Source organism: Enhydra lutris, unplaced genomic scaffold (assembly GCF_002288905.1).
Source record: "Enhydra lutris kenyoni isolate GAN:26980312 unplaced genomic scaffold, ASM228890v2 scaffoldscaffold4, whole genome shotgun sequence".
Taxonomy (NCBI): Eukaryota; Metazoa; Chordata; class Mammalia; order Carnivora; family Mustelidae; genus Enhydra; species Enhydra lutris.
In genome coordinates, this window is record NW_019154088.1 from 13,209,026 (window position 1) to 13,234,784 (window position 25,759).

Below are 25,759 nucleotides of genomic sequence, written 5' to 3' on the forward strand. Positions count from 1 at the left end.
CTCCAACCAGAAGAGAGTAGGTGCAGTGCTTTGCTAGGCATGGGCCATTCATTAATTCATGGCCCATTCATCTGCTCATTTACTTGGTATTTATTAAATTTTCATAGTGTGGTAGGCCTGTGTAGTTAAAAAATGTACAAGGTAGGGGCACCTGGGTGGCTCAGTGGGTTAAGCCTCTGCCTTCGGCTCAGGGCATGATCCCAGAGTTCTGGGATCGAGCCCCACATGGGGCTCTCTGCTCAGCAGGGAGCCTGCTTCCTCCTCTCTTTCTGCCTGCTTCCCTGCCTACTTGTGATCTCCATCTGTCAAATAAATAAATAAAATCTTTGAACAAAAATGTACAAGATAGTCCTTTCCTCCAAGAACCTCACAGCTAGTGGAGAAGAGATGTGAAAAACATTTGTAATACAATGAAAGAAATAATGTGGTGTGATAAAAGCTATGATAGAAATATCTGCCAGGTCCTCACTGAAGCATAAAAGAGGAAATAACTGACTTCTCAGTAACTTCCTTGGGCTCTAGAAGATGAAAAATTGAACTTTTAATTTATATTCGGCTCTATTGGAGTCCTTAAAGAGTAATACCTACTTGTATCTCTTGTTATATTTAAAGACAGAAAGTTAATTTGAGGGAGCAGAAGATTCATCAACAATCTGCTATACCAATGTCAGCACAATGACAGTAGCTGTCCTGGGTGCTCACCATGTGCCAAGAGCTGCTAAGCCCATTATATACATCGTCTCATTTAATCCTCACTGAAATTCTATGAGGTAAGCATTATCATCTATATTTTGTATAATGGTAAGATTGAGGCTTGGAAAAAGAAAAGTAACTTTGATTTATGACTTTGTTTTTGTTTCCCTCCCCTACAAATTACATGGTAAAACCCGGTACATGTAGCTTCTTAAGATACCACTGTCCTCCCCCAACTTTGTTTTACTTTTTTTTTCAAGATTCTATTTATTTATTTATTTGAGAGAGAGATAGACAGAGAGACAGAGCATGACTAGGAGTGGGACGGGAACGGGGGTGGTAAAGAGGGGGAGGAAGAAGTAGGCTCCCTAGTGAGAAGGGAACCCAAGGTAAGGCTCAATCCCAGGACTCTGGGATCATGACCCAAGCCAAAGACAGATGCTAAACCAACTGAGCCATCCAGGCAACATCCAACTTTGTTTTTAAATAGTGAAATAAAAACTTGAAGTGCCCCGTTGTGAAATTTGGGACCTCAGGCTATATAGAATTTGGCATCACAATCTTTGAAGATGGAAGGGAGTCTTAGGAAGTCACATCTTATGGGAGAAACTGATTCCCAGAGGAGTTAAACATCTTAGCTAGCATTATTCAGTGCTCTGGGTTCTTCAGTGGGACAGAAGGCTTCTGTCTTTTTTTTAGGCTTCTGTCTTTTATACCAGTATTCTTGTCCCATAGCTACAGGCTCAAGGATGTGCAAGACTGTAGGATTTAGAACAATCATCTTTACTGAATGAGGTTAAACATTTCAGCCAAAGGGCGCCTGCCTGGAGGGCTCAGTAGGTTAAGAATCTACCTTCGGCTCAGGTCAAGATCTCAGGGTCCTGGAATCTAGCCCTGTATCAGGCTCTTTGCTTAATAGGGAGCCTGTTTCTCTCTCTCCATCTGCCCCCTCCCCCTCTGTTGTTCTCTCTCTTAAATAAATAAAGTCTTTAAAAAAAAATTCGGCTAACAACAAAAATATTCAAGATGAAACAAAGTTAATTTTTTTTTTTTTACTTAAGAACATAGTTCCTGGAGCGCCTGGGTGGCTCAGTGGGTTAAAGCCTCTGCCTTCGGCTCAGGTCATGATCCCAGGGTCCTGGGATTGAGTCCCGCATCGGGCTTTCTGCTTGGCAGGGAACCTGCTTCCTCTTCTCTCTCTTCTCTGCCTGCCTCTCTGCCTCCTTGCGATCTCTGTCAAATAAATAAATAAAATCTTAAAAAAAAAAAAGAACATAGTTCCTAGCTGATCATCAGAATTTAATAGCCATTTATTTGATAAGGAGTTTTATCCAACAAATGCCATGTACTGTCAAGGTGAGCAAGACACAGCACTACCCAGCAGTTGTCCATACTTTAGGTGAAGGGACAGACATGCAATCAAACAAAATAATTATGTACAGGTATGCACAAAGATCTAAGGTGCTATAGAAATGTGTAAAGCACTAATTCTTAACTGGGAGGTAGTCACCCCCATGTACCTAGCAGACATTTGGCAGTATCTGGAAACAGTTTGACTATGATAACTAGGGAGGTGCTCCTGGCATCTGGTGAGCACAGGCCAGAGATGTGGGTAAACATCCTAAAATTCACAGGACAGCACCCCCACCCAACAAAAACTTAGCCAGCTCAAAGTGTCAGCAAGGCTGAAGGTGACAAACTCTAGTACAGAGTACTACAGAGTATACAGTACGAAATATTTTCTACAATGGATAGGAGAAGGGAGTAAAATTTGGTGAGGCTGGTTATGGAAAAGTTTACTAAAGAGATAATGATTGGGGTTGGGAGAGAGAGGACCCCAACAGAAGGGACAACATATGCAAAACTACAGAACCTGGCATACCTGGACATCCCAAACACCAGAGGAATATTTGTGCGCATTAGGACTGGACAGTGAGGCGTTGAGTAGGAGACAGACATTCAATAAAATCTATTGAGTTAGAGGAATTACTATAAGAAAATCTGTTGGTCACTCAGAAGCACAGTCTAGGTACAAATCTCTGTGAACTAAAATGACTCAAGAAAGAAATGAGGCGTTTCTCATATTGCTTCCTTAAGGGCCTTGCATTTTCCAGGCATTTATATCTCAGAAATAGAGTCGGGGTTGTTTGAATGGAATGTGAGCTCTGAGAGGTGGAATAGCTTTCATTAAAGCCACTTAGATGGTGTCTCATTGAAGGGATCACAAACGGAGATGAGGTGGTTATTTCTCGTGCATTAGGCTTACAGGCAGATGATGTTTATTTCTTCTTTTGTAGAGAATCCCAACTCGGAATTGGTGATATGTCAATCTCAAGATTAGACTGCCGTCTTGAATCGAAATGAGTTGCCATCCCCCTCCCTCATAAAAAAGGGTGGGTGGGTAGGCCATTCCAATCAGGGTTTCTCTTTCTCTTGAGCTAATGGTGATCAAAGCAACTGACAAACTGCCACGGAATCTGCCAGACCTCACTCTGGCCTTGCTGTATCTCCCCAGTGCCTGAATTTTCTTCCTTCTGTCATGCTCTGAGCCCATTCTTAGCAAACTACCAGGTCCCTGACTCCTGGTCTGCAGCTACTCTGGGCATGTTGTGCTCTGATCCAAGTACCTGCATCTGCCCTCTGGTGGCCTGATGACAAGAGCTTAATGGAGGTGAGTGATCCTTCTCTAACTCAACTCATTTTCTAGGCATAGTGTAGAAAACTGGATCACAGGAGGAGGTATGGATTTTAGATCATGAAAGGAAATTCAGTGGAATATTTAATTTGTGACAGATTATGTGACAGATAGCTGCTATCCTCTCTTCGGGTATTGGAATAACTGAGAATTTATTTATTTTTAAGATTTATTTATTTATTTATTTTAGGGGGGGGGATAGGAAGGGACAGTGGGAGAGGGAGAGAGAATCTTAGGGAGACTCCGCAGTGAGTGCACAGCCAGACCTGGGGCTCAATCCCACCACCCTGAGATCACTATCTGAGTGGAAATCAAGAGCCAGCTGCTTAATTGACTGAGTCACCCTGGTGTCCCTAGAATAATTGAGAACTTCGATAAGAGAGATTGGTAGGTAAGTAGTGATGCCCAACATAAACTTGAGAAAAATAAAACTAAATGCTGTAAAAAATTTATTAACTAATCACTTTATTTTTTTAATATTCTAAAGATAGTCTTATTTCACAGTACACATGGATCTGTTTCATTTTTTCTTTTTAAATTTTAATTCTATTACAGTTAGGATATGGTGTTATGTTAGTTTCAGGTGTATAATGCAGTGATTCAACAATTCTATCTATTACTCAGTGCTTACCAAGGTAAGTGTACTCTTAATTCCCCATCACCTATTTCACCCGTCCTAATCACTTTATTTTCGATTGAAAAAATTTACTATATATAACTTGGTTTCCAGTTATGCTATCACATTTGGTATTTTATATTTACAATAGAACTGATACTCACAGGAATTAAACATTTTTCTTGTCTTCCAGCTACTTATTTTTATCTTTAGCTGCATCTTACAAAATTGACTGAAGAACTAATCATTTTATTTTCACTACAGTGAAGTCTGGGGTTATTTATGCCTGTTAGAATTCTGAAAAGTTATAAATGGAATTAGCATTAGCTAAGATATAATTTAAAAAAAATGAAATTCCAGTGTAATTAATATAGAGAGTTTTATTAGTTTCAGGTGTACAATATAGTGACACGACAATTCTTTACACTACCCAGTGATTATCACAATAAGTGCACTCTCAGTCCCCTTTGCCTATTGCATCCACCCCTCACTCCACCACCTTTGCAGTAACCACCAATCTGTTCTCTATAATTAAGAGTGGTTTTGGTTTGTCTCTTTTTTTCTTTGTTCATTTGTTTCTTAAATTCCACATATGAGTGAAATCATATGGTAATTTTCTTTCTCTGACTGGCTAATTTCTCCTAGCATTACACCCTCTAGAGCCATCCATGTTGATGCAAATGGTAAGATTTCATTCTTTTTTATGGCTAAGTAATATTCCACTGTGTATATATACCATCTCTTCTTTATCTATCGATGGATGCTTGAGCTGCTTCCATAATTTGGCTATTGTAACTAATGCTGCAATAAACACATTCCTGTACCCCTTAAAATTAGTGGTTTTGAATTCTTTGCGTAAGTACCCAGAAGTGCAATTACTGGCTCATATGGTAGTTCTATGTTTAATTTTTTGAGGAACCTCCATAAAATTTTTTCCATAGTGGCTGCGCCAGTTTGCATCCCTACCAATAGTGTATGAGGGCTCCTTTTGCTCCACATCCTCAACAACACTTGTTGTTTCTTGTTTTTTTACATTAGCCATTCTGACAGGTGTAAGGTGGTATCTCATTGTGCTTTTGGTTTGCATTTCCCTGATAATGATGTTGAACATCTTTTCATGTGTCTGTTGGCCATCTGTATATCTTCTTTGGAGAAATGTCTGTTCATGTCTTCCACCCATTTTTAATTGGGTTATTTGTTTTTGTTATACAACTATAGTTGTTGTATAAGATCTTTTTATATTTTGGATATTAACCCTTTATTGGATATGTCAATTGCAAATATTTTCTCCCATTCAGTAGGTTGTGTTTTAGTTTTGTTGAGGGGTTAAATATTTTTAATTGAGTTCCTTTAAGATGTCTTCAGAGCTAAAATAAAAGAAATTATATTTGTCTGAACTAAGTGTTTTCTTGATAGACAGACAAAAGAAAATGTATATTTACAAAAAGAAAGCTGAAAAATACTAAAATTCATGAACAAGGAATTTTGACACGAGTCCTTATGTTCTGATTTATCATCATACCATCAGTTTCCATTTCTTATAAAGTTTAATTAAATGTATATTAATCATTAAGATAAGGATTTAATTTCCTCAGTTTTGGAACCTTTGGATTTGCTCTTACTCTTCCCTATCCTTAGTTGATGAAACAGAGTTATATGTATTTTGTTTATAACTTCTAGAGGGAAAAATGGACACTGTTGTCTATTTCTACTATACTTTTATTACTATTATCTATTCTTACTGCACTCTTTTTAAGGTGAAGTTAGTAAAAATAGACACTTTTCCATAATAATAAAAAATTGTGTAATAGTAAGTTTTCCATTATTTGACATGTTCACACAGCAGCTAGGAAGGAGTGAATTAAATGACTTCTGGTCTCTTTTAACTCTGAGAAGCTAAGACTAAGTGAAAAAGTTTATAATCTTTCTTTCTTATAAGAGTTAAAATGGCAGGGGTGCCTGGGTGGCTCAGTGGGTTGAACCTCTGCCTTCGGGTCAGGTCATGATCTCAGGGTCCTGGGATCAAGCCCCACATCAGGCTCTCTGCTCAGCGGGGAGCCTGCTTCCTGCTCTCTCTCTGCCTGCTGCTCTGCCTACTTGTGATCTTTCTCTCTATCAATAAATAAATAAAATCTTAAAAAAAAAAAGAGTGAAAGTGACTGGCCACATGAAGCGTGACTGTATCTTGCTCTTGTGTTTGAGCCAGATGTACCACATAATTTGTCTTCTATAGATGAATTGTATTTTTCTGCTCTTAAGGTTAATTCTTCAGAAACCTGCCCATCAGAGTTTTTAAAAATTACCTTGAAGAAATAAAAGCTTTTTGAAAAGTAACAAATGACCTTTAAATATTTTACTAACCATGATTTCAAAAGTTCACAATCCAAAACTTCCCAGGGGAGTAAAAACTGGGAAAAATTTGAGCATTTTTCTGCAAGTTTCCAATGACTTCATTGTGTTACTCCTTCCTTGCCTTTTCTCTGCTTTATGAGAATATACAAGGTGAGTGAAAGGAGATGGATGTGTTTTCTTATAAAGTGATTGCTGCCAGCCAGGTACTTTCTAAGGGTAATTCCTATCCTGGACTTTAATTTCTCTCCTTCTACCTTCAGGTTAGACTTTCCCTAAGGAGCTGGAGCTGGCAGTGGATGTGATTTCCTAAGATTTCCAGATAGAGAAATTTCAGAATCACCTTTGTTTTCCAGTTTTTAGACTCTCCTATTTTTCCCTCTGGAGTTGCAGGAAATTGTTCCAGCAATTTCGCTGGAGTTTGATCCATTTATTATTGTTTAAATATTTTATTTTTATTTTATTGTTATTTATTATTTGTATATTATTAAATATTTATTTATAAATATATACATAAATATTATTCATTTATAATTTATATTTTTATAATATAAATAATAAATATAAAATATAAATAAAAATAAAATCCAATATCATTATTTTATAAATTATGATTATATATTTTACACATAAAATATAAGTATATTAATATTTATTATCATATATAAAATACAAAAATAATATATAATAAATATATAATTATATATAATATAAAAATAAAATAAAAATTAAATAATAATAAAATAAAATTCTAGTTTATTATAAATTATAAATAAAATAAATTAAAATTTATTTTATTTATTTTACTTTATTATTTTTTAAAGATTTTTAAAAGATTTTATTTATTTAGAGAGAAAGGGAGAAAGAGAGAGCAGGAGAAGGAGGAGGGATAGAGGGAGAGGAAGAAGAAGAAGCAGACTCCTTGCTGAGCAGGGATCCTGATGTGGGGCTCAATCCAAGGACCCTGGGACCATGACCTTAGCTGAAGGCAGACATTTAATTGACTGAGCCATCCAGGTGTCCCACAGGTTTGATCCATTTAATAAATTCAATTGCACAAAACACTGATTGGCCCTCTGCTGACTCAATGATTAGGAAAATGGGCTTTGCGGTCAGATAATCAGTTCAAATCCAGGCTCTACCACTTAATTACTGTGTGACCCTGGCAAGTTATTTAACCTAGGCTTCAATTTCCTTCAAAACAGCAGAATAATACCTATCTCAAAAGGCTGTTATGAGGATTAAATGAAATAATGTGCAAAAAGCATTTTGCATAGTAAATGGTCAGTAAATATTAGTTAATATGATTAAACTAATACCTTGTTTTATAGAAGAGGCTATATTCTTGAAAGAGTAATTGGTAAAACCTCAATTGGCAAGATGAATTAACAATCAAATTACAAAAAATCATATAATGTCAACATTAACATTAAATATATGTCTTCAGGGGCGCCTGGGTGGTTCAGTGGGTTAAAGCCTCTGCTTTCGGCTCAGGTCATAATCCCAGGGTTCTGGGATCGAGCCCCGCATCAGGCTCTCTGCTCAGCAGGGAGCCTGCTTCCTCCTCTCTCTCTACCTGCCTCTCTGCCTACTTGTGATCTCTGTCTGTCAAATAAATAAATATTAAAAAAAAATATATATATATATATGTATATATATATGTATATATGTCTTCACATATGTGTATGAGTCAGTGGTTTTTCACAGTCACAAAGTTGTACAACCAACACTACTATTTAATTCTAGAGCATTTTTCATCACCACAAAAAGAAATTCCATACCCACTAGCAGTCACACCTCATTTCCCCCTTGACCCAGCCCTGGAAACCACTCATATACCTTAAATGTATTTTAAAAACATACTGAATACAATACCTAGATGGTATCCATTTCCAAAAGCTACTGCATTCACTAGGACTAACAACGTGCTCTGGTAGGCAACCTTTCTCTTAAATCATTAACTGGCCAGGTTCTCCCATAACTTTTATCTTATTCAGAATGCATCTAATTTTAAAGTTTTCTAGACAGACTGATTGGCTTAAAATTCAATACGTTTTATATTTGCATATTCCCTGAAGGGCATATGTTTCTGAGTTTGATCTTCTAAGCACATATTGAGAGGGTGAATAATTAGATTTTTTTCTTTTTCCATAGAATTGCCCACTCAGCCTAGTGCAAAAAAATGGAAGAATCTTAAAAAAATTTGGGGGGTTTATCTTTTGGTTAATGAAACTTAAATGAGTTTGGCATATGAAAGGATGGTAAGTTAAAAGTTTTCCCTGTACAACAGAACCATGGGAGTTAAGACTAGAAATAGGAGTTTGTAACATGTATAGAATTCTGAAATCTAGGGACTTTTTAGTAATTAAAAAAAAAACCCCACACAATTTATTTGGTAGGCAATGGAAAGCAAAAGCAGATTTTTGAGGCAGAGAAGGGTTAGCAATTATTATTTCTACTATTATTAACTAGACTTTGTAACTGACTAGGTGATGGGAAAGGAAGAAGAGAACACCCAAAGATAACTCATATTTCAAAACTGGGATATTGGTGGTACAATAAATAGAAATAGGGAAGTCAAGAGAAGGAACTGACTTAGGAAGAAATAAAAATTATGTTTCAGGCTTGTTGAGTTTCAAGGATCCAGTTGTAAGCTCAGAGATGTGGGCTTAGAGATACAGATTTGGGAGTCACCTCCCTAGTCACCTCTATAGAGGTTGTACACAACGTTGGGAATGAATGGTTCACTTGGGAAGAAGAGTAGAGAGCTAGAAGAGAACTGAAGCTAGACCACGGTGATTGCTTACACTTAAGAAAGTGAGAAGAGGAAGAGAAACTGACCAAGGCATAGGAGTGGTCAGAGACAGGAGGACTAGATGGTATCGTATTACAGGAGTCAAATGAGAGAGACTTGTAAGTCAAGGAGGAGGAAGATTGAGAGTAAGTCATTATATGAATGTTTAGCAAACTCCATGACAAGATTTCAGAAAACAGTTTTTATACTGTGTGGAGGTAGAGGGTCGATTAATAAGAGCAGAGAGATTTAGACAAGTTATCTTAAATAAGAGGTAACCACACTTACCATGAGGATAAATATCCATTCTTCCAACTCGTTTGTTGAGCCCCTTCTGTAGCAAAGAACTGTGCTAGGCATCAGAATCCAAGAAGAGTCATAGGACAGTGCTGTGATTAATGTAACATAGACACTCTCCACATTTGTTTCTCTCTAAAATTCTTGTCTTTACCAATGAACTGGCTCCATCTACACCTGCATTTCTTCTGACTTCTACTTAAAATTTAGCTCCTAGATTCTGTTTCCTTTAAAATTCTTCATCCCCAAATCAAAACCACAATGAGATACCACCTCACACCAGTCAAAATGGCTAAAATTAACAAGTCAGGAAATGACAGATGCTGGTGAGGATGTGGAGAAAAGGGAACCCTCCTACACTGTTGGTGGGAATGCAAGCTTGTGCAACCACTCTGGAAAACAGCATGGAGGTTCCTCAAGAAGTTGACAATAGAGCTACCCTACGACCCAGCAATTGCACTACTGGGTATTTACCCTAAAGATACAAACGTAGTGATCTGAAGGGGTACGTGCACCTGAATGTTTATAGCAGCAATGTCCACAATAGCCAAACTATGGAAAGAACCTAGATGTCCATCAACAGATGAATGGATAAAGAAGATGTGGTATATATATATATATGGAATACGATGCAGCCATCAAAAGAAATGAAATCTTGCCATTTGCGATGACGTGGATGGAACTAGAGGGTGTTATGCTTAGCGAAATAAGTCAGTCAGAGAAAGACAACTACCATATGATCTCCCTGATATGAGGAAGTGGAGATGCAGCTTGGGGGGTTTTGGGGTAGGAAAAGAATAAATGAAACAAGATGGGATCGGGAGGGAGACAAACCATAAGAGACTCTTAATCTCACAAAACAAACTGAGGGTTGCTCGGGGGAGGGGGTCGGGAGAGGGTGGTGGGGTTATGGACATTGGGGAGGGTATGTGCTATGGTGAGTGCTGTGAAGTGTGTAAACCTGGCAATTCACAGACCTGTACCCCTGGGGCTAAAAATACATTATATGTTTATAAAAAAAATAAAAAATTTTAATAAAAAATAAATAAAATTCTTTATGCCATGACTTTTCATGTCCCAAATTGTACCTCATGGCTATCTATATGATTTGCTTCAACTGTCAATTTCCTGATTCTATTTCCAAAGTTAAATTCGCAAGAGATTCTATATTGCCCAGATCATCTTTTTGCTTAGGTCACACCTTGGGTTGTCAAATGGGTCAGAAGCCCAGCTGTATTTTATTCACCTATACCTGGGAGAGGGTAAAGGCTGCATGATAAATGTAGTCTTCCCCCCCTCTTTTTTTAAAGGTCCATTTATTTATTTTGAGAGAGATTGTGTGTGTGAGAGAGAAAGTGAGTATGAGTGTGAGCAAAGGCAGGAGGGGCAGAAGGAGAGACAATCCAAGGCAGACTCTGTGCTGGGCACAGAGCCCAATGCTGGCCTCCATGTCACTACACTGGGATCACAATCTGCGCCTTAAGCCAAGAGTCAGATGCTTAACCAACTGCACCACCCAAGTGCCCCATGAATGTAGTCTTGACCTTTAGCATGGACTGCACGAATGACAGCAACTAGATGATTAACACATCTAGTAGGTACTGGGGATGAATCTTGGTTTAAAAAATCCAGGTGTGCAAAGAATAGTGCATAGCCTTTTCTGTAACACTGTTTAATATGGACTTTGAGTCCCCATTCCTATAAGTTGGAGAGAAATCCAACTTGTAATCTTTGAGGAGAGGCATCCACACTGATTATTACTGAAAATACGTTACCAAATCTGGTCAAGATGGTATATGAAGGACATATTGAAATATCTCTATAACCTACTCCCCCCAAAACACGTAGAAATGTTGGATAAAGTGTCATAAACAATTTAAGCTTTGGTTTTCAAGTGGTAGAATAAAAACAGTGGTTTCATTTCTTCTTCTCTCAGAAACTTATCCTTCTTTAACTCAAAACTACAAGAAGAATGAAAACTAGACAAACTCTACTTGCAATATAGCTAGAGATGTCTGTAAGCCTGGATTACAAGCCTATGAAGGGCTACCATATCAATACAGTGAAAGTCATACAGGAATGTAATAATAGATGCTTAGGGATGCAGATTTTATACAAAGCAAGAGTGACATAGCTCTCCAAAGAAAGTGCCCCAAGACCGGCAAGCACTTGTACAGAACAATGAGAACAGGCAAGCAGGCTAAAGCAGGAGATTTCATGTACCCATTTATCACCAAGATTTGAGACACAAGAGAAGTGAAGGTGAACAAGGGCAAACAAGCCATATTTGTGGAAAGAAGTTTGTTGGTGAGGAAGAGTGGAGGAGACTGACTACAGTGTAAGTAACCCTGCAGTGCTGATCATGGGGGGAAGTAAGGGCTATGAGAACTCATATACACATTGTTTCATAAAGAAAATAGCCTCAGATATGGCCCTTTCTCCACCCTCTTGCAAATTTCTTATAAATAGCTGATGCAGGGAGAACTAAAGATGTCTCTTCATTCAAAGATGTTTAAAGAAATAAGAAATAAACAGCATCTATAAAAAAGAATGGGAGAAAATGTCCAGAGCAAAGCACAGTTTAAAAATGTAGTTAGAAAATAAGGAAAGGAAATTAAGAGGAAAGTTGGCTAAGAAGCTCTGATGTTTGTCTGATGGGAGTTACAGAAAAAGAGACTGGAGAGCATGGTGGAGAGGTAATATTCAAAGAGAAAATGGCTATAGTAGATCCAAGCAGGCAAGATCCAGGTTTGAGGAGATCTGGTGTCAGTGATAGTGAACACAAGTGGTGTACAAGACTAGGGAACCAAGGTCTATGGACACAAGCCAAAGCACTTGGACAGAAAGAGATGAAAATTTAGGTATGGGAAGAGAGCAACAGAAAAAGTCATCAATGAGAATGGAATTTGATGATGAGTCAAATAATTTTTAGCCATGTTTCCCTGTCTAGGATAGATGTGAATATAAGCAGAACTAAGTCCCTAGATAGAGGCAAATACAAACTTCTACCTGGGAATGGGGGGTCAAGAATGAGAAATAAAGCAGCTCTGGATTCTCAGATTTTCAAGGGGGAAGTGTAGCAGATGGAGAGAACTCTGGTCTTAGAATTCTTTGGATTCCTTTGATTCTATTACTAACTTGAGAATCAGAACAAGTTATAAGTTCTAGTTTCCCTTTCAAGAGCATGAGACATAACCAATCCTCAGGGATTCTGCCTCAGAATATAACTTCTGTCTATATTTAACTTTTTCATTCTTCAGAAAACGTAATATACAAGTTGAGAAATAATACATGTACATTTAATATTTCTTACCCCCCATATTAATTTTCCTCACTTTTTGTCTGCCTAAGATATGATCTTTCAAGTCCCACCTTAGTGATCTTTAATGTTTCTTTTGACTCCTACACCCTATTCAAGTGTCAGGGACCTATCTATTATGCTCCCCTAAAACATCCCTATCTCCATTATACAAATTACCCTCCTACTAGGGGCTTCTAGTTGTATTTTAACCTGACCCACAAATGTTAGTGGATGTGAGCTGCTTATAGGCAGAATCCTCTATTTTACCCATTTCAACGCCCCAGCAATATGGGCTTTAGAACAGAGCTGGCATTATTGAATGCGTACTTCATCAGACTCTTAGGCATTGAGATCAAAGCCAATTCTGGTGGTACACATCAAACAGTAGCCATAATACAGCATTATGCAAAGCAGGATCCTGTTTAGTATAAAATTTTGGCTCTGGAGTCAGATATGACTTCATTTTTTTAAACTGTAAAATTTACATAAAATTAGCCATTTTAAAGTGTTCAATTCAGTGACTGCTATTTAGCACATTCACAGTATTGTGTACCCATCACCTCTACTTAGTTCCAAAATATCTTTATGTCCCCCAAATAAATCCCATACCTGTTAACCAGTCACCCCCCATTTCTCCCTCCCTCCAGCTTTTGGCAACAACTAATTTGCTTTTTGTTTCTATGTATTCACCTTTTCTGGATATTCATACAAATGAAATAATATGCGACTTCTGTGCCTGGCTTCTTTCACTTAGCATAATGTTTTTGAGGTCCATCTATGTTGTAGCATGTATCAGTACTTCATTCCTTCTTATAATGGAATAATCTTTGATTTCATGGATATGCCAAATTTTATTTTATTTATCCATTTCATTGGCTGATGAACATTTAGGGTGTTTCCAACTGAGACAAGTGTGAATAGTGCTGCTATTAATATCTGTGAACAAGTTTTTGTTTGAACACCTGTTTTTAATTTTTTTTGGCATCTGCCTAGTTGTGGAATGGTTGGCCATGTATTAATTCTATGTTTAACATTTTGAAGGAACTGCCAAACTGTTTTCCACAGTAGCTGTACCATCTTATACTCTCAGCAAAACGTATAAAGTTTCCGATTTCTCCAGGTCCCCACCTATGTTTGTTATTTTCTATTAAAAAAAAATTATAGCAATCCTAGTTGGTATGAACCAACCATTATGGTTTCTATGTGCATTTCTTTAATGATGTTAGCATCTTTTATATACTTGTTGGCCATCTGTCAATCTTCTTGGGAGAAATGTCTAACCAAGTCCTTTGCTCATTTTTAAATTGAGTGTTTGTCTTTTTGCTGTTGAATTTTTAGAATTCTTCATATATCCTGGATATTTGACCTTTATCAGGTACAAGCTTTACAAATATTTTTATCCAGTCTTTGAGTTGCTTTTCATTCTCTTGTAAAAAAAAAATCCTAAAATTAGTTTATTTTCTTGTAATATCTTTATCTGGTTTTAGTATCAGGATAATTTTTCAAGCAAGCATTTAGACTGTTCACATTGAGAGTGATTATTGAAAGATATGATTTTATTGTCATTATGTTACCTGTGAAGTCCTTGTGTCTATAGATTGTCTCTGCAAATTTCTGTTCTTTATCACTCTTGGGTTCTTTCTCCTTTTATAGAACCCCCCTTAATATTTCTTGCAGAGTTGGCTTGGTGGTCACATATTCTTTCAGTTTCTGCCTGTCTTGGAAGCTCCTTGTCTCTCCATCCATTCTGAATGACAGCCTTGCTAGATAAAGTATCTTTGACTGCATGTTCTTCTCATTTAAGTACCCTGAATGTCTTGCCAGTCCTTTCTGGCTTGCCAGGTCTCTGCAGACAGGTTATGCTGATGCTTCTCCCTCTTTGCATAAGAAATCTCTTTCCCCTTGCTGCTTTCAAGATCGTTTCCTTGGATCTAAGATTTGTGAATTGTACTTTATATGTCATGGTGTCGGTCTGATTTTGGGAGAGGTCCTCTCTGCCTCTTGGACATGAATATTTGTTTCCTTCCCCAGATTAGGGAAGTTCTCAGCTATGATTTGTTCAAATATATCTTTTAGATATCTCTCTCTCTCCACCCCCTCAGGGATCCCAAAAATTCTGATTTTGAAACATTTCATTCAGTCATTAACCTCTCAGTTTGACTCTTTGGGCTTTAATCTGTTTTTCCCATGCCTCCTGGGTTTCCTTTTTTTCTATCATCTTATCTTCTAGCTCACTAATTTGTTCTTCTGCCTTGTTTAACCTGATGGTCAGAGTATACAGTTTAGACCGCATTTTATTCATAGCATTTTATTTATTTTTTTTAAAGATTTATTTATTTATTTATTTATTTGACAGACAGAGATCACAAGTAGGCAGAGAGGCAGGCAGAGAGACAGGAGGAAGCAGGCTCCCCACCGAGCAGAGAGCCCGATGCGGGGCTCGATCCCAGAACCCCGGGACCACGACCCGAGCCGAAGGCAGAGGCTTTAACCCACTGAGCCACCCAGGTGCCCCATCCCTGACAGCTTTCTGAATCTCTTCCGAGAGTCAGAGCAGAAGTGACTTCATTCAAACCTCTGTCTCAGAATAGAGAGATCACAGTCTACTCTTTACGGAGCTCTCCAGGCCACACTGTCTCTGTTTCTGTCTGTGTTGCTAAAAACCATAGTCTCCTGGGTTGTGTGCCCCACAGCAGCACTCCCAAATGCCGCTCCCAGGGCCAGGCACTGCCCTTTGTGCTTCTAAAATCGCAAGCCACCCCAGTTCTCGTTCACACACCTGTAGTTCCAGGTTTCTGTCTGGGGTGCTGCCCTAAAGTTCTTTCCCCATTGCTACTTGTCTGAGAGTCTGTGCCCCATCTCCTGCATGGGAGGTTTTTGCATTTTCTCACCTTCCTGGTACAAGTTTATGAAGGTTCCCTCCCCTATCTTCCAATATCTGCTCACAAAATCACAGATCCCTGCTTCATACCTCGAGACTAACCGCCGGAGATAGTCTGTTTGTAGACTTCTTACATCTCAGGCTGATTTCATGGGTGTTCAGAATGATTTGGCAGGAATCCATCTTAATTCAAGGGACTGGTTGAAATAGGGTCCTCTACTCCTCTGCCATATTTCCCCCTCCTTATTGGTAGGTTCTTGATTACTAATCTCTTGTTATAGGTCTATTCATATTTACTATTTTTTCTTGAGTCAGTTTTTTAAAAGATTTTATTTATTTATTTGACAGACAGAGATCACAAGTAGGCAGAGAGGCAGGCAGAGAGAGAGGAGGAAGCAGGCTCCCCACTGAGCAGAGAGCCTGATGCAGGGCTCGATCCCAGGACCTTGAGATCATGACCCGAGCCGAAGGCAGAGACTTAACCTATTTAGCCACCCAGGTGCTCCTCTTGAGTCAGTTTTGGTAGTTAATATGTTTTTAGGAATTTTTCCATTTCATCTAGTTTATCCAATTTGTTGGCATACAATTCTTTACAGTATTCTCTTATAATACTTTTCTAGTATTATAGTATCTAAGTAGATACTATCTAGTATCTAAGGCCTTTAGTAATATCTCTCCTTTCATTTCAGATTTTAATAATTTCAGTCTTCTCTCTTTCCTTTTAGAAAACATTAGCTTATTAAAGGTTTGTCAATTTTGTGGATGTTTTCGGAGAATCAACTTTTGTTTTCATTAGTTTTTCTCTGTTGTTTCTCTAGTCTCTATTTCATTTATCTCCACTCTAATCTTTTTGTCCTTCTTTATGCTAGCTTTGGATTTAGCTTGTTTTTTGTTTGTTTGTTTGTTTGGTTGGTTGGTTTGGGTTTTTTTTTTTTTTAGGTTTTTTGCTTTTTTTTAACATAGAAAGTTAGGTCATTGATTTGTGGTCATTGTTTTTTAAAGGTAGGTGTTTATCACTATAAATTTAGCTGTGAGTTTTCATACTCCCTCTGGCACTAGCAACTTGCACCAAGAGTACAGCTGCCATCTTCATGGCTGTCAACAATTTAAGGAGTGAAGAGTGGTATGTGAATGATTTAAAATGCAACAGTTATACTCTTACTACTATGTGGCAGCTTCTTCCTTAAGTTTTCCCTTGGTTATAAGTTTTTTACTAGATCCCAAAGTTCTGCAAAAGTTCATTCTGACAGTTTTGCAGGTTTAATAGTTGTTTTTGCGGGGTTCTCCCTGAAGTTCCCAGCCAGGCAACCCTGCCATTAACCATTTTTCCTGGAAAACCTACCACTATAAAATACCCAGAAATGCCAGTTAAGATGTAACAGACATCCTTTGAAATCCATACTTTGAAATGGAGTGTACAAAAAAGTAAAGAGAAATTCCAAAGTAAAAAAAAAGAATATAGAACTGAAAAGCATCGAGGTAGTTTAGAGTTACTGAGACTGAGGAAACCTCAGATTTAACAATCCTTAGACCTGCACCAAGTAAGGAACTAGACCTGAGACTTTTGAATAAAGCTGGGACATTTGAAGAGCTACAACTTTGGTGAAGGTGTGGCAATGAGAGATAATAAAGAATTCTAACTATCTTAATCTGGGGTATTTACATAAAGTTCAAAACAGAAGAAAAAACTAAACACTATATTAGCTAGGAATGCAATCATAGATGACGAAATAATAGAGAAAAGTATAGTCATGTTTAAGTAAAAAAAGCAGAATATTGGCTATCTATGAGAATAAAGATGTATGCAATTGGAAAAGAACACACAGGGGTCATCAAAGGTATTGGCAATTAGTGTTTTACTTTTTGACCTGGGTGGCAATTACAAAATGTTGCTTTGTTATTCTTATTTAAAATATATAAATACTGTATATACCCTTATGTATGTATATCTCAATAAAAAGATAATAAGAGAATATAGTTTTATACAAATACACTTATAAACTTAGGCAAAGTAAATTCTCAGAAAAATATAAATTCCATAACTGGGTCAGAAAACTATGGAAAATCTAAATGATCCCATAAGTATTGAAAAAGTAAAACAGTACTTCTAGATAATGCAAAAACAAACAAACAAACAACAACAACAAACCAAAGCATTAGTCCCAAAGGTTATGCTGGTGAATTTGGCCAAATACTCAAGGAACAGATAATTCTATTATTTTTACACAAACTCAGAGAAGAGAAAAAGAAGGCACACTCCCTAATTAAATTTTTTAAAAGATTTTATTTATTTATTTGACAGAGATCACAAGTAGGCAGAGCAGCAGGCAGAGAGACAGAGGGGGAAGCAGGCTCCCCACCGAGCAGGGCTTGATCCCAGGACCCTGGGATCATGACCTGAGCCAAAGGCAGAGGCTTTAACCCACTGAGCCACCAAGGTACCCCTCTGTAATGTGTTCTTAAAAAAGGAGGAGGAAAAGACTAGATGATATTATGATTGGTGATATTATATCACTGAGGAATCTGATCTTCCAATTCTTTGTATATGACTTCTAGAAAACAAAACAAAACAAAACAAAAAGGTAGTAACTAGTAAAACAAAAGTTGAAAGTAAAACTTTTAACTAATACATTGGGAAAGTGGGTGGAAAGAAGAATATACAATAAAAAACATTCTTAGTTTGAATACTCTTTCTTTTGCCTTAGTTCTCTGTTAAAGTTTAAATAGTGTTGGGAGTAGAAATAACATTAGAAAATGATGAATTTATCAGATCACTTTCAAAGAGGAGACCGGTGCTTTTACTCTGGCTGTACCTATTCTCAGTTCCTTTAAGAACAGAGCCCACTCTCCTGGAGTTTGAAATGGGCAGCAGGAAAGTGAAACTCATTTTAGTTGTTCTTTTCCAAAGGTACCTTCCAGACCTTGCTCCAACATCGACCCAGGCAACTACGAGGAAGTGCGTGATCTGATCACCCAGATACCCTCTAAAGTGCAGATACAAGATATTACTAAGGAGCTACACTGCCCACTGTGTAATGATTGGTTCCGTGATCCACTGATGCTAAGCTGTGGCCACAACTTCTGCCAGGCCTGTATCCAAAACTTTTGGAAGCAGCAAGCAAAGGAAACATTCTGTCCTGAGTGTAAGATGCTATGTCAATATAGCAACTGTACATTCAACCTTGTACTTGAGAAGCTGGTAGAGAAGATTAAGAAGCTACCCTTACTCAAGGGCCATCCACAGTGCCCAGAGCATGGAGAGAACCTGAAAATATTCAGTAAGCCAGATGGGAAACTGATCTGCTTTCAATGCAAAGATGCTCGGTTGTCTGTCGGGCAGTCTAAAGATTTCCTGCAGATCTCTGATGCTGTCCATTTCTTCATGGTGGGTGAGCCCTGGGCCTTGAAAAATGCCTTAGGAAAGCTGGGAAAAATCTTTTGTAGGGTTTCTTCTCTCTGCCAACCTTTATTCAGATGAGTATTAGTAAGCTTAGAAAATACAACATATTTTGCAAAGTTCTTTCTCTAGAGTTGCTGATTATAGGAAAGGAGCAGTGGAGTAGCTCTGGCCTACTCACTCAATCAAATATTTACCTATATGTTGCCATGAGAGAACTCTATTAGACCCCATGTAGAGTATGGATGTACAAGATATTGCTCTTATTATAAAAGTCTTGAAATTTAGTCAAGTTTAAAATGAATAAAACAACAGAAGCAAGATAATCTACTATTGAGAGCTAAATTTTGTCACATTTGTAATTCATAAATATTTAAAATTTCAAAGAAGATTAGAGAAAATGGAAATAGGGGATGCATGGTGAATGAAAGCTTGAATTGGGAAATAATTTACATTTGAATGGGCAAAAGGAAGAAATGAGTATTCTTTTTTTTTTTTAAAAGATTTTATTTATTTATTTGATGGAGGGAGAGAGATCACAAGTAGGCAGAGAGGCACACAGAGAAAGGAAGGGAAGCAGGCTCCCCACTGAGCAGAGAGCTGGATGTGGGGCTCCATCCCAGGACCCTGAGATCATGACCCAGGCCGAAGGCAGAGGTTTAACCCACTGAGCCACCCAGGCACCCCAGAAATGAGTATTCTAAATGATAACAATGTAAGTAGAAGTATAGTTAGTGAGAACAGTATTTATTACTAGAGTAGAAAATGTAGAGTTATCTTCTTCAAATCCCTATAGTAAGCTAATAAGAGCATAAAACTAAGTTTTTCTATGACTTGTTATTTTCTTTACAATTCTTTGAAGAAACAGGAATTATGATTCAGGGGAAAGGAAGCACTTGCAGCAATAACTCGCTTTTTTTCCCTGACACCCTGGGGCTTAGAGATACAATATGGCCCGACATCTCCCAAGTTAGTGTGGATTAATTCTATGTGGTATCTCCAGAAGGAGCTCACCACCCATCAAGGTCAACTGGAGGCAACCCTGAAGGAACTTCAGTCCCTGAAGAATATGCAGAAAGATGCTATTGCTGCTTACAAGGTGAGAAGCAGGGAAGAGGGGTTATGATATAGAACTGAAACACCTTGCTTGTAACTTCAGCTATATGAGGAGAAAGGTGCCTATATGTATATTATCAATACAATAAATGGCACCTGCTATAGAATTAGAAAGTGGACACTGTATGAAATAAGTTCTCAATGGTTGATCAATACAGAGAAGAGACTGACCTTTCCTGTTACATGCTGATACTTCTGATGGCTCAGTCACTAGGTGATTGTTCTGAGGTCATGATCTGTCTCATCTTTCCTTTTATATATGGCAAAATAAGGGATTTATCAGAAGAATCCACTAAAGATTTTTATGCCCAAAGAAATATCTTTCTTTTCTTTGGGTTTATAACCAGACTACCTCTGACTGCAGGTCTCTCAGATTGCTGTTTTTTACCATCCAATTTGATCTTTCTTAGCTTCCCCCAAACTAAATAAACTATTGCCTAGAGCTTCACAGGAGCTCTAGGAGAACATTAATAGTTAGAAACTTGGCAAAGCAGTTCCTAGGTTATGGGGCTAAACTGGGGGTTCTAGTTCTTCATTAATTATTCTATGGAAGAGAATCTTCTCTGGTTTTTGGCATCTGGAAGAAGAAATATGTACAATAAGAGAAAGAAGAAGGATAGATGGAAATAATGATGTCTCCAGAAAATGTTGTTTCTGTTGTAAGAGTTCCCAGTTCAGCTATTACAGTCAACATTCATTCACTCAAAAAATATTTATTGAGTGGATAAAGTATTAGACTAGATATCATATTATACTAGGGCGCTATTAATTCCATTAATAGCAATAAAATGACAACTGTGATAATTACTATAAATGAAAATAAAGGGTACCATAAGAACATACATATGAAGAACTAATCTAGGCTATGGGAGGGGTATTCTCTGAAGAAATCACCCATTAAAATTGAAAATTGAAGGATAAGTAACTTAGCCAAGTGAACTGGTTGAGGGGAATATGAAGGAAGTGGCCTGGAGAAGAATGTACTTGAGAAGTACATTCTATGTTCTTAAAGTGCAAAGAGCATATGGAAAAGTCCTGAGATAGGAAGTTAGTTGAGAAAAGTCCTGAGATAGGAAGCTAGACAGAGGGCCAATAAAACTGGATTATGGTATGCAAGATGAGACTGAAGAGGTAGATATGAGTCCAATCATGTAGGCCCTTATAGATAACATTAGGATATTTGAACTTCTTCCTATGAATAAGAAGCCATCATAGGGTTCAAACAGGACATGATTTCATCTCATTTTGAAAATATGAGTCTAGTTCTAGTGGCTATGTGAAAAGACAAGGATAATTTTAGAAGGCTATTGCAGTGATCCCAGAGAGTAAGGATAGTAACTTGGACTAGAAAGGCAGCAGAGATAGAAATAAACAACTTCAGCATATGCTTTAGAGATTTAAAAAAAAACAAACAAACCTGGATGTGGTGACTGATTAGATGGGACGGGTGAGTGGAAACATCAAATAGACAGTTGGATACAGGAATCTGGAGCTCAGAAGTTGGTCTAGGCTGTAAATAAGAAGTCAGCATAGAGAGTGACTTAAATCTGTGGAAGGAGAGGATATTACCTAAAAAGAGAATATACAATGAGAAGAGGAAAGAGCCCCGGACAGAATATCAAATAACTCTAATACTTAGAGGTTGGTTAGAGGAGACAGAACCAACAAATAAGGCAGAGAAACAGTGATGAAATAGGTAAAAGGAAAACTGGAAAAGTGTGAGCTAGAGAATAGAATGAATTTTAAGAGTGCCATTATAATAATGGACCATAAAATCCAAGCTGGATAAGAAGAGACATGGAGACAGAAGACGATGATGAACAGAAATGGAAGGGGTCAATGAATAAGAGGTTTTGATGAGACCCAGTAATTGTTGCAATAGAATTACCTGATTAAGTGAGCATAAGAAGTTAATTTTGGAGAGAGTGAAATTGCTGGGGATGATAAAGTCCTGTGTAATTAAGAGAATGAATAGATAAAGGTGGAGATCACTAGAAATGAGGAGGATAAGGATCTGAGAAGCCCGGATGTCAGAAGGTTCACCCCTGAGGATGTCGCAGTACCTTAGGAAAGCGGTAAAGCAGTTATCAATTTCAGTGCTTCAAACATTGCCCATTCCTGCTTCTTCTATATTGTCCTGGAAGCAGAAGCGCATCATCCCAACTCTGATTTCTAGATAAGAATAGTTCTTTCAGCATCCTTATGGCCCCAGTTTAACAGCATCACTTGGTAGATATCGGTTTGTACTTCTGGGTAGGAGGGTACTATCATTCATTATAGAATGTTTAATTAATTAACCCCACAGCCTTATTTAATATGGCATTGGTTACCACCCTCAGTACTGCAATAGGTACCTAGAGACCACTTTTGACTACTTCATTCCTGAACTGTTGAACTAACTAAGAAAAACAAAGTAAGTTTCCCCAAGGACTCCTACTATTTAGTATGGTTGAATGATGATACTCAAGAGTCATTTTTAATGCATCTTCCTGTTAAATGGTTATTTCCCAAGTTGTATGAGTACTGGTGGTGTGGGCCCCCATCCCCAAGTGCTAGTCTCAGTAATTACCAGGGTGATGATCATGGAGGTTTCCAGGAAAACAAGCTACATCTGCAGCAACACATCTCCTTGGAGTTTCTAAAGCTACATCAGTTCCTGCACAGCAAAGAAAAGAACATTTTAAATGAGCTCCGAGAAGAGGGGAAAGCCTTGAATGAGGAGATGGAGCTAAATATGAACCAGCTTCAGGAACAGTGTCTCCTAGCCAAGGAAATGTTGATGAGCATCCAAGCACGGATGGAACAGCAGAATCCCTTCGAGTTTCTCAAAGTGAGACTCCCTGTCAACATAATTTATGGGTACAATAGTTGGGGAAAGAGGGTAGAAAGATGTAGAAACAGCTTTTCCCCACCAGGAGGGGGTAAGAAAAACCTACTGTAGTCCTCTTAAGACTAGAAAAGCAGAAGGCTACTTTTGCCTTACACTCAATAAGAAGCTTTACTTTCACCCTCCTAAAAAAGATAATAAATGACATTAATAATGGTATCTATTAATATTTTAATATTTCTTCATAAAGAACTTTGAAGGTTTTTTTCTCAAAAATAACAATATTGCAACCTGAGTTGTATCTTAGACTGGCTTTCAACTGACTTGTTTGAAAGATGTTTGCCAGTCTTTCCTACCTGAAGCTTGACATTTAAAGTGTCATTATCATCTCAGCCCTCAGAAGTTTACTTAGCCAGAGCAAGAAAAAGTAGCTTTGGGACTGGAAGACCTATGGTGTTTTTCTACTGAAACCAGTAGAAGTAGAAATAGCCTATTAATTTCTCTTTCTCTTTTTTTAAAAGATTTTATTTGAGAGAGAGAGAGAACACAGAGGGAGGGGGAGAAGCAGATTCCCCACAGATCAGAGAGCCCGATGTGGGGCTCGATCCCAAGACCCTAAAATCATGACCTGGGCCGAAAGCAGCCACTTAACCAACTGGTAACCCAGGCATCCCAATTTCTCTTGTTCCACGTAAAAGGGAACTCTAGAAAATCAGAATAAGATAAAACCAGTTTGTCACGAGTTAGATGAAGGATACCTGATCAGAAAAGGCATATGGAGGATGGGAGGAATTAGTGCTGATAGAATGAGGACATCTGCACAGGTCCCAGTAGTGATGGTGAAATTCTGGTGGTAGCCAGTATCACCAAAGAAATTTCTGGTGTTGATAAGCAGGCATCTAACTTCTTTATTACTCCTTTCCTCTTCTAGGATATCTCATCTCTCTTGGATAGGTAAGTGTTTCTGCATGGTATTAACATCTTTCCTTCAGTCCCTGGAGGATATCTAAGAATAAACTATTTATGTCCCCTGCAGCTTGGAACAAGGAACAAAGGTGTTGATGCCCAGAGAGCTTATCTCCAGAAAGCTGAACCCAGGCCTGTACAAAGGTCCCATCCAATATATGATGTGGAGGGAAATGCAGTTTTCTCTCTCTCCAGGTATCATGGGTAGTAGTTATTGGTTTCTGGGTCTCCCAGGAATCTATGTTCCTTCTGTGGGACCTTGTCTGTGGCCCTAATTAGTACTATAGAGTTTGTGATGGGGGAAGGGTAGAGTTTAGCCAAAAGACGACTATGGTTAAGACTTCAGTCAATATGACTAAATTTCTTCTTGTACCATGACCAAGAATTTATGACTTTTCATTGGGAAAGAGAGTCTGATGTGAGAATTACTTCTCAGCCTATGATTTTGTTTCACTGTTCTATCAAATATGACAACTAGTTATTTTATCCTGTTTTTCTAAATCAGTTCCATAAATCCCTGGGCTTCTCTGCCCTGAACAAGGAGGTTACTGTACATACTTTTTTTTTTTTAAGATTTTATTTATTTATTTGTCAGAGAGAGAGAGAGTGAGAGAGAGAGAGAGAGAGAGAGCGTACACACAAGCAGGCAGAGTGGCAGGCAGAGGCAGCAAGAGAAGCAGGCTACCCGCCAAGCAAGGAGCCCAATTCAGGACTTGATCCCAGAACCCTGGGATCACAACCTGAGCCAAAGGCAGCGGCTTAACCAACTGAGCCACCCAGGCGTCCCTGTACATACATTTTTATGTAATAGAGTCTTTATAGATCCTCTTGTGTTTGATGTTCCTAATGTATAACATTTTAGGAGACTCTTTAGAGATCTTCAGTGCTTTAAAAGAAAACCAATAATTTCAACAGATGTGTTGAATAAGGACACACGTTTTTGTTTATCCTGCAGATACCAAGGGACTGAGCAGGAAAAAAGAACTCAAATGGCAATTCAAGAACATAAAGTTCTAAGTAATATTTATAAAATAAAATTCTAAATATTTCTAATTCACATACATTATTATTGTTTGTAGTTACTGATTTAATGAAAATCACAAATTTATTCCTGTTAACAAATTTTCCAAGTAATTGACAATGAAAACACAGCTTTGCTGAGGTTTAATTAATACAGAATAAAATTTACCAATTTTAAGTGTGCAATTTGATGAGTTTTGACAAATGTATAAACTTCTGTAAACATCTCTAAAAGTTTCAATCACCCTCAAAACTCCATATTCCTTTGTAGTCAGTCCCTTCATTCTCTTCCTAGCCCCTAACACTCACAGATCTGCTTTATTTCACTTTAGTTGCGCCTTTTCTAAACTCTCAAATAAATGGAATCATACATCATGTAATCTTTTCTATCTGGCTTTTTTCACTTAGCATAATGCTTTCTGAGATTTACCTATGTTATTGCATATATCAATAATCTTGTTTTATGGAAACATCACTGCACAGTGATGTATTTTTTCCCACCTTATTTTTAACTTATTAGTGTTTTTATATTTCAGGTACATTTTATGTAGCTAGCATGTAAAGCCTTGTGGGTTTTTAAATCTGATCTGATAATCTTTTAATTGAGGCATTTTGACCCCTGACATTTAATGTTATTATCAATATGATTGGGCTTAAATCTAGCATCTTGGTATTTGTTTCTACTTATAACATCTGTGCTGAGGCAGTATTTGTCAGATTTCTCACTATAAAGTTACTCCCTGACCCCTTTACACTATGGAAGGAAGTCACTATGCACAGCCCACTCTTAAGGAGTGTAGACTATTT

The 25,759-nt window shown here is 37.7% G+C and overlaps 1 protein-coding gene across 1 annotated transcript in view; it reads left to right on the forward strand.

Moving 5' to 3' along the window:
• Window positions 1-660: 660 nt before the first annotated feature.
• LOC111160628 (tripartite motif containing 69) overlaps window positions 661-25,759 on the forward strand; it is a 34,051-nt gene continuing 8,952 nt past the window's right edge. The window contains exons 1-7 of the mRNA XM_022523856.1: window positions 661-770; window positions 2,991-3,364; window positions 18,535-19,011; window positions 20,027-20,122; window positions 22,736-22,969; window positions 23,898-23,920; window positions 24,003-24,127. Coding sequence (XP_022379564.1) covers window positions 3,359-3,364; window positions 18,535-19,011; window positions 20,027-20,122; window positions 22,736-22,969; window positions 23,898-23,920; window positions 24,003-24,127 — 961 coding nt within the window. The 5' untranslated portion in view covers window positions 661-770; window positions 2,991-3,358. The remainder of the gene's footprint in view (window positions 771-2,990; window positions 3,365-18,534; window positions 19,012-20,026; window positions 20,123-22,735; window positions 22,970-23,897; window positions 23,921-24,002; window positions 24,128-25,759) is intronic.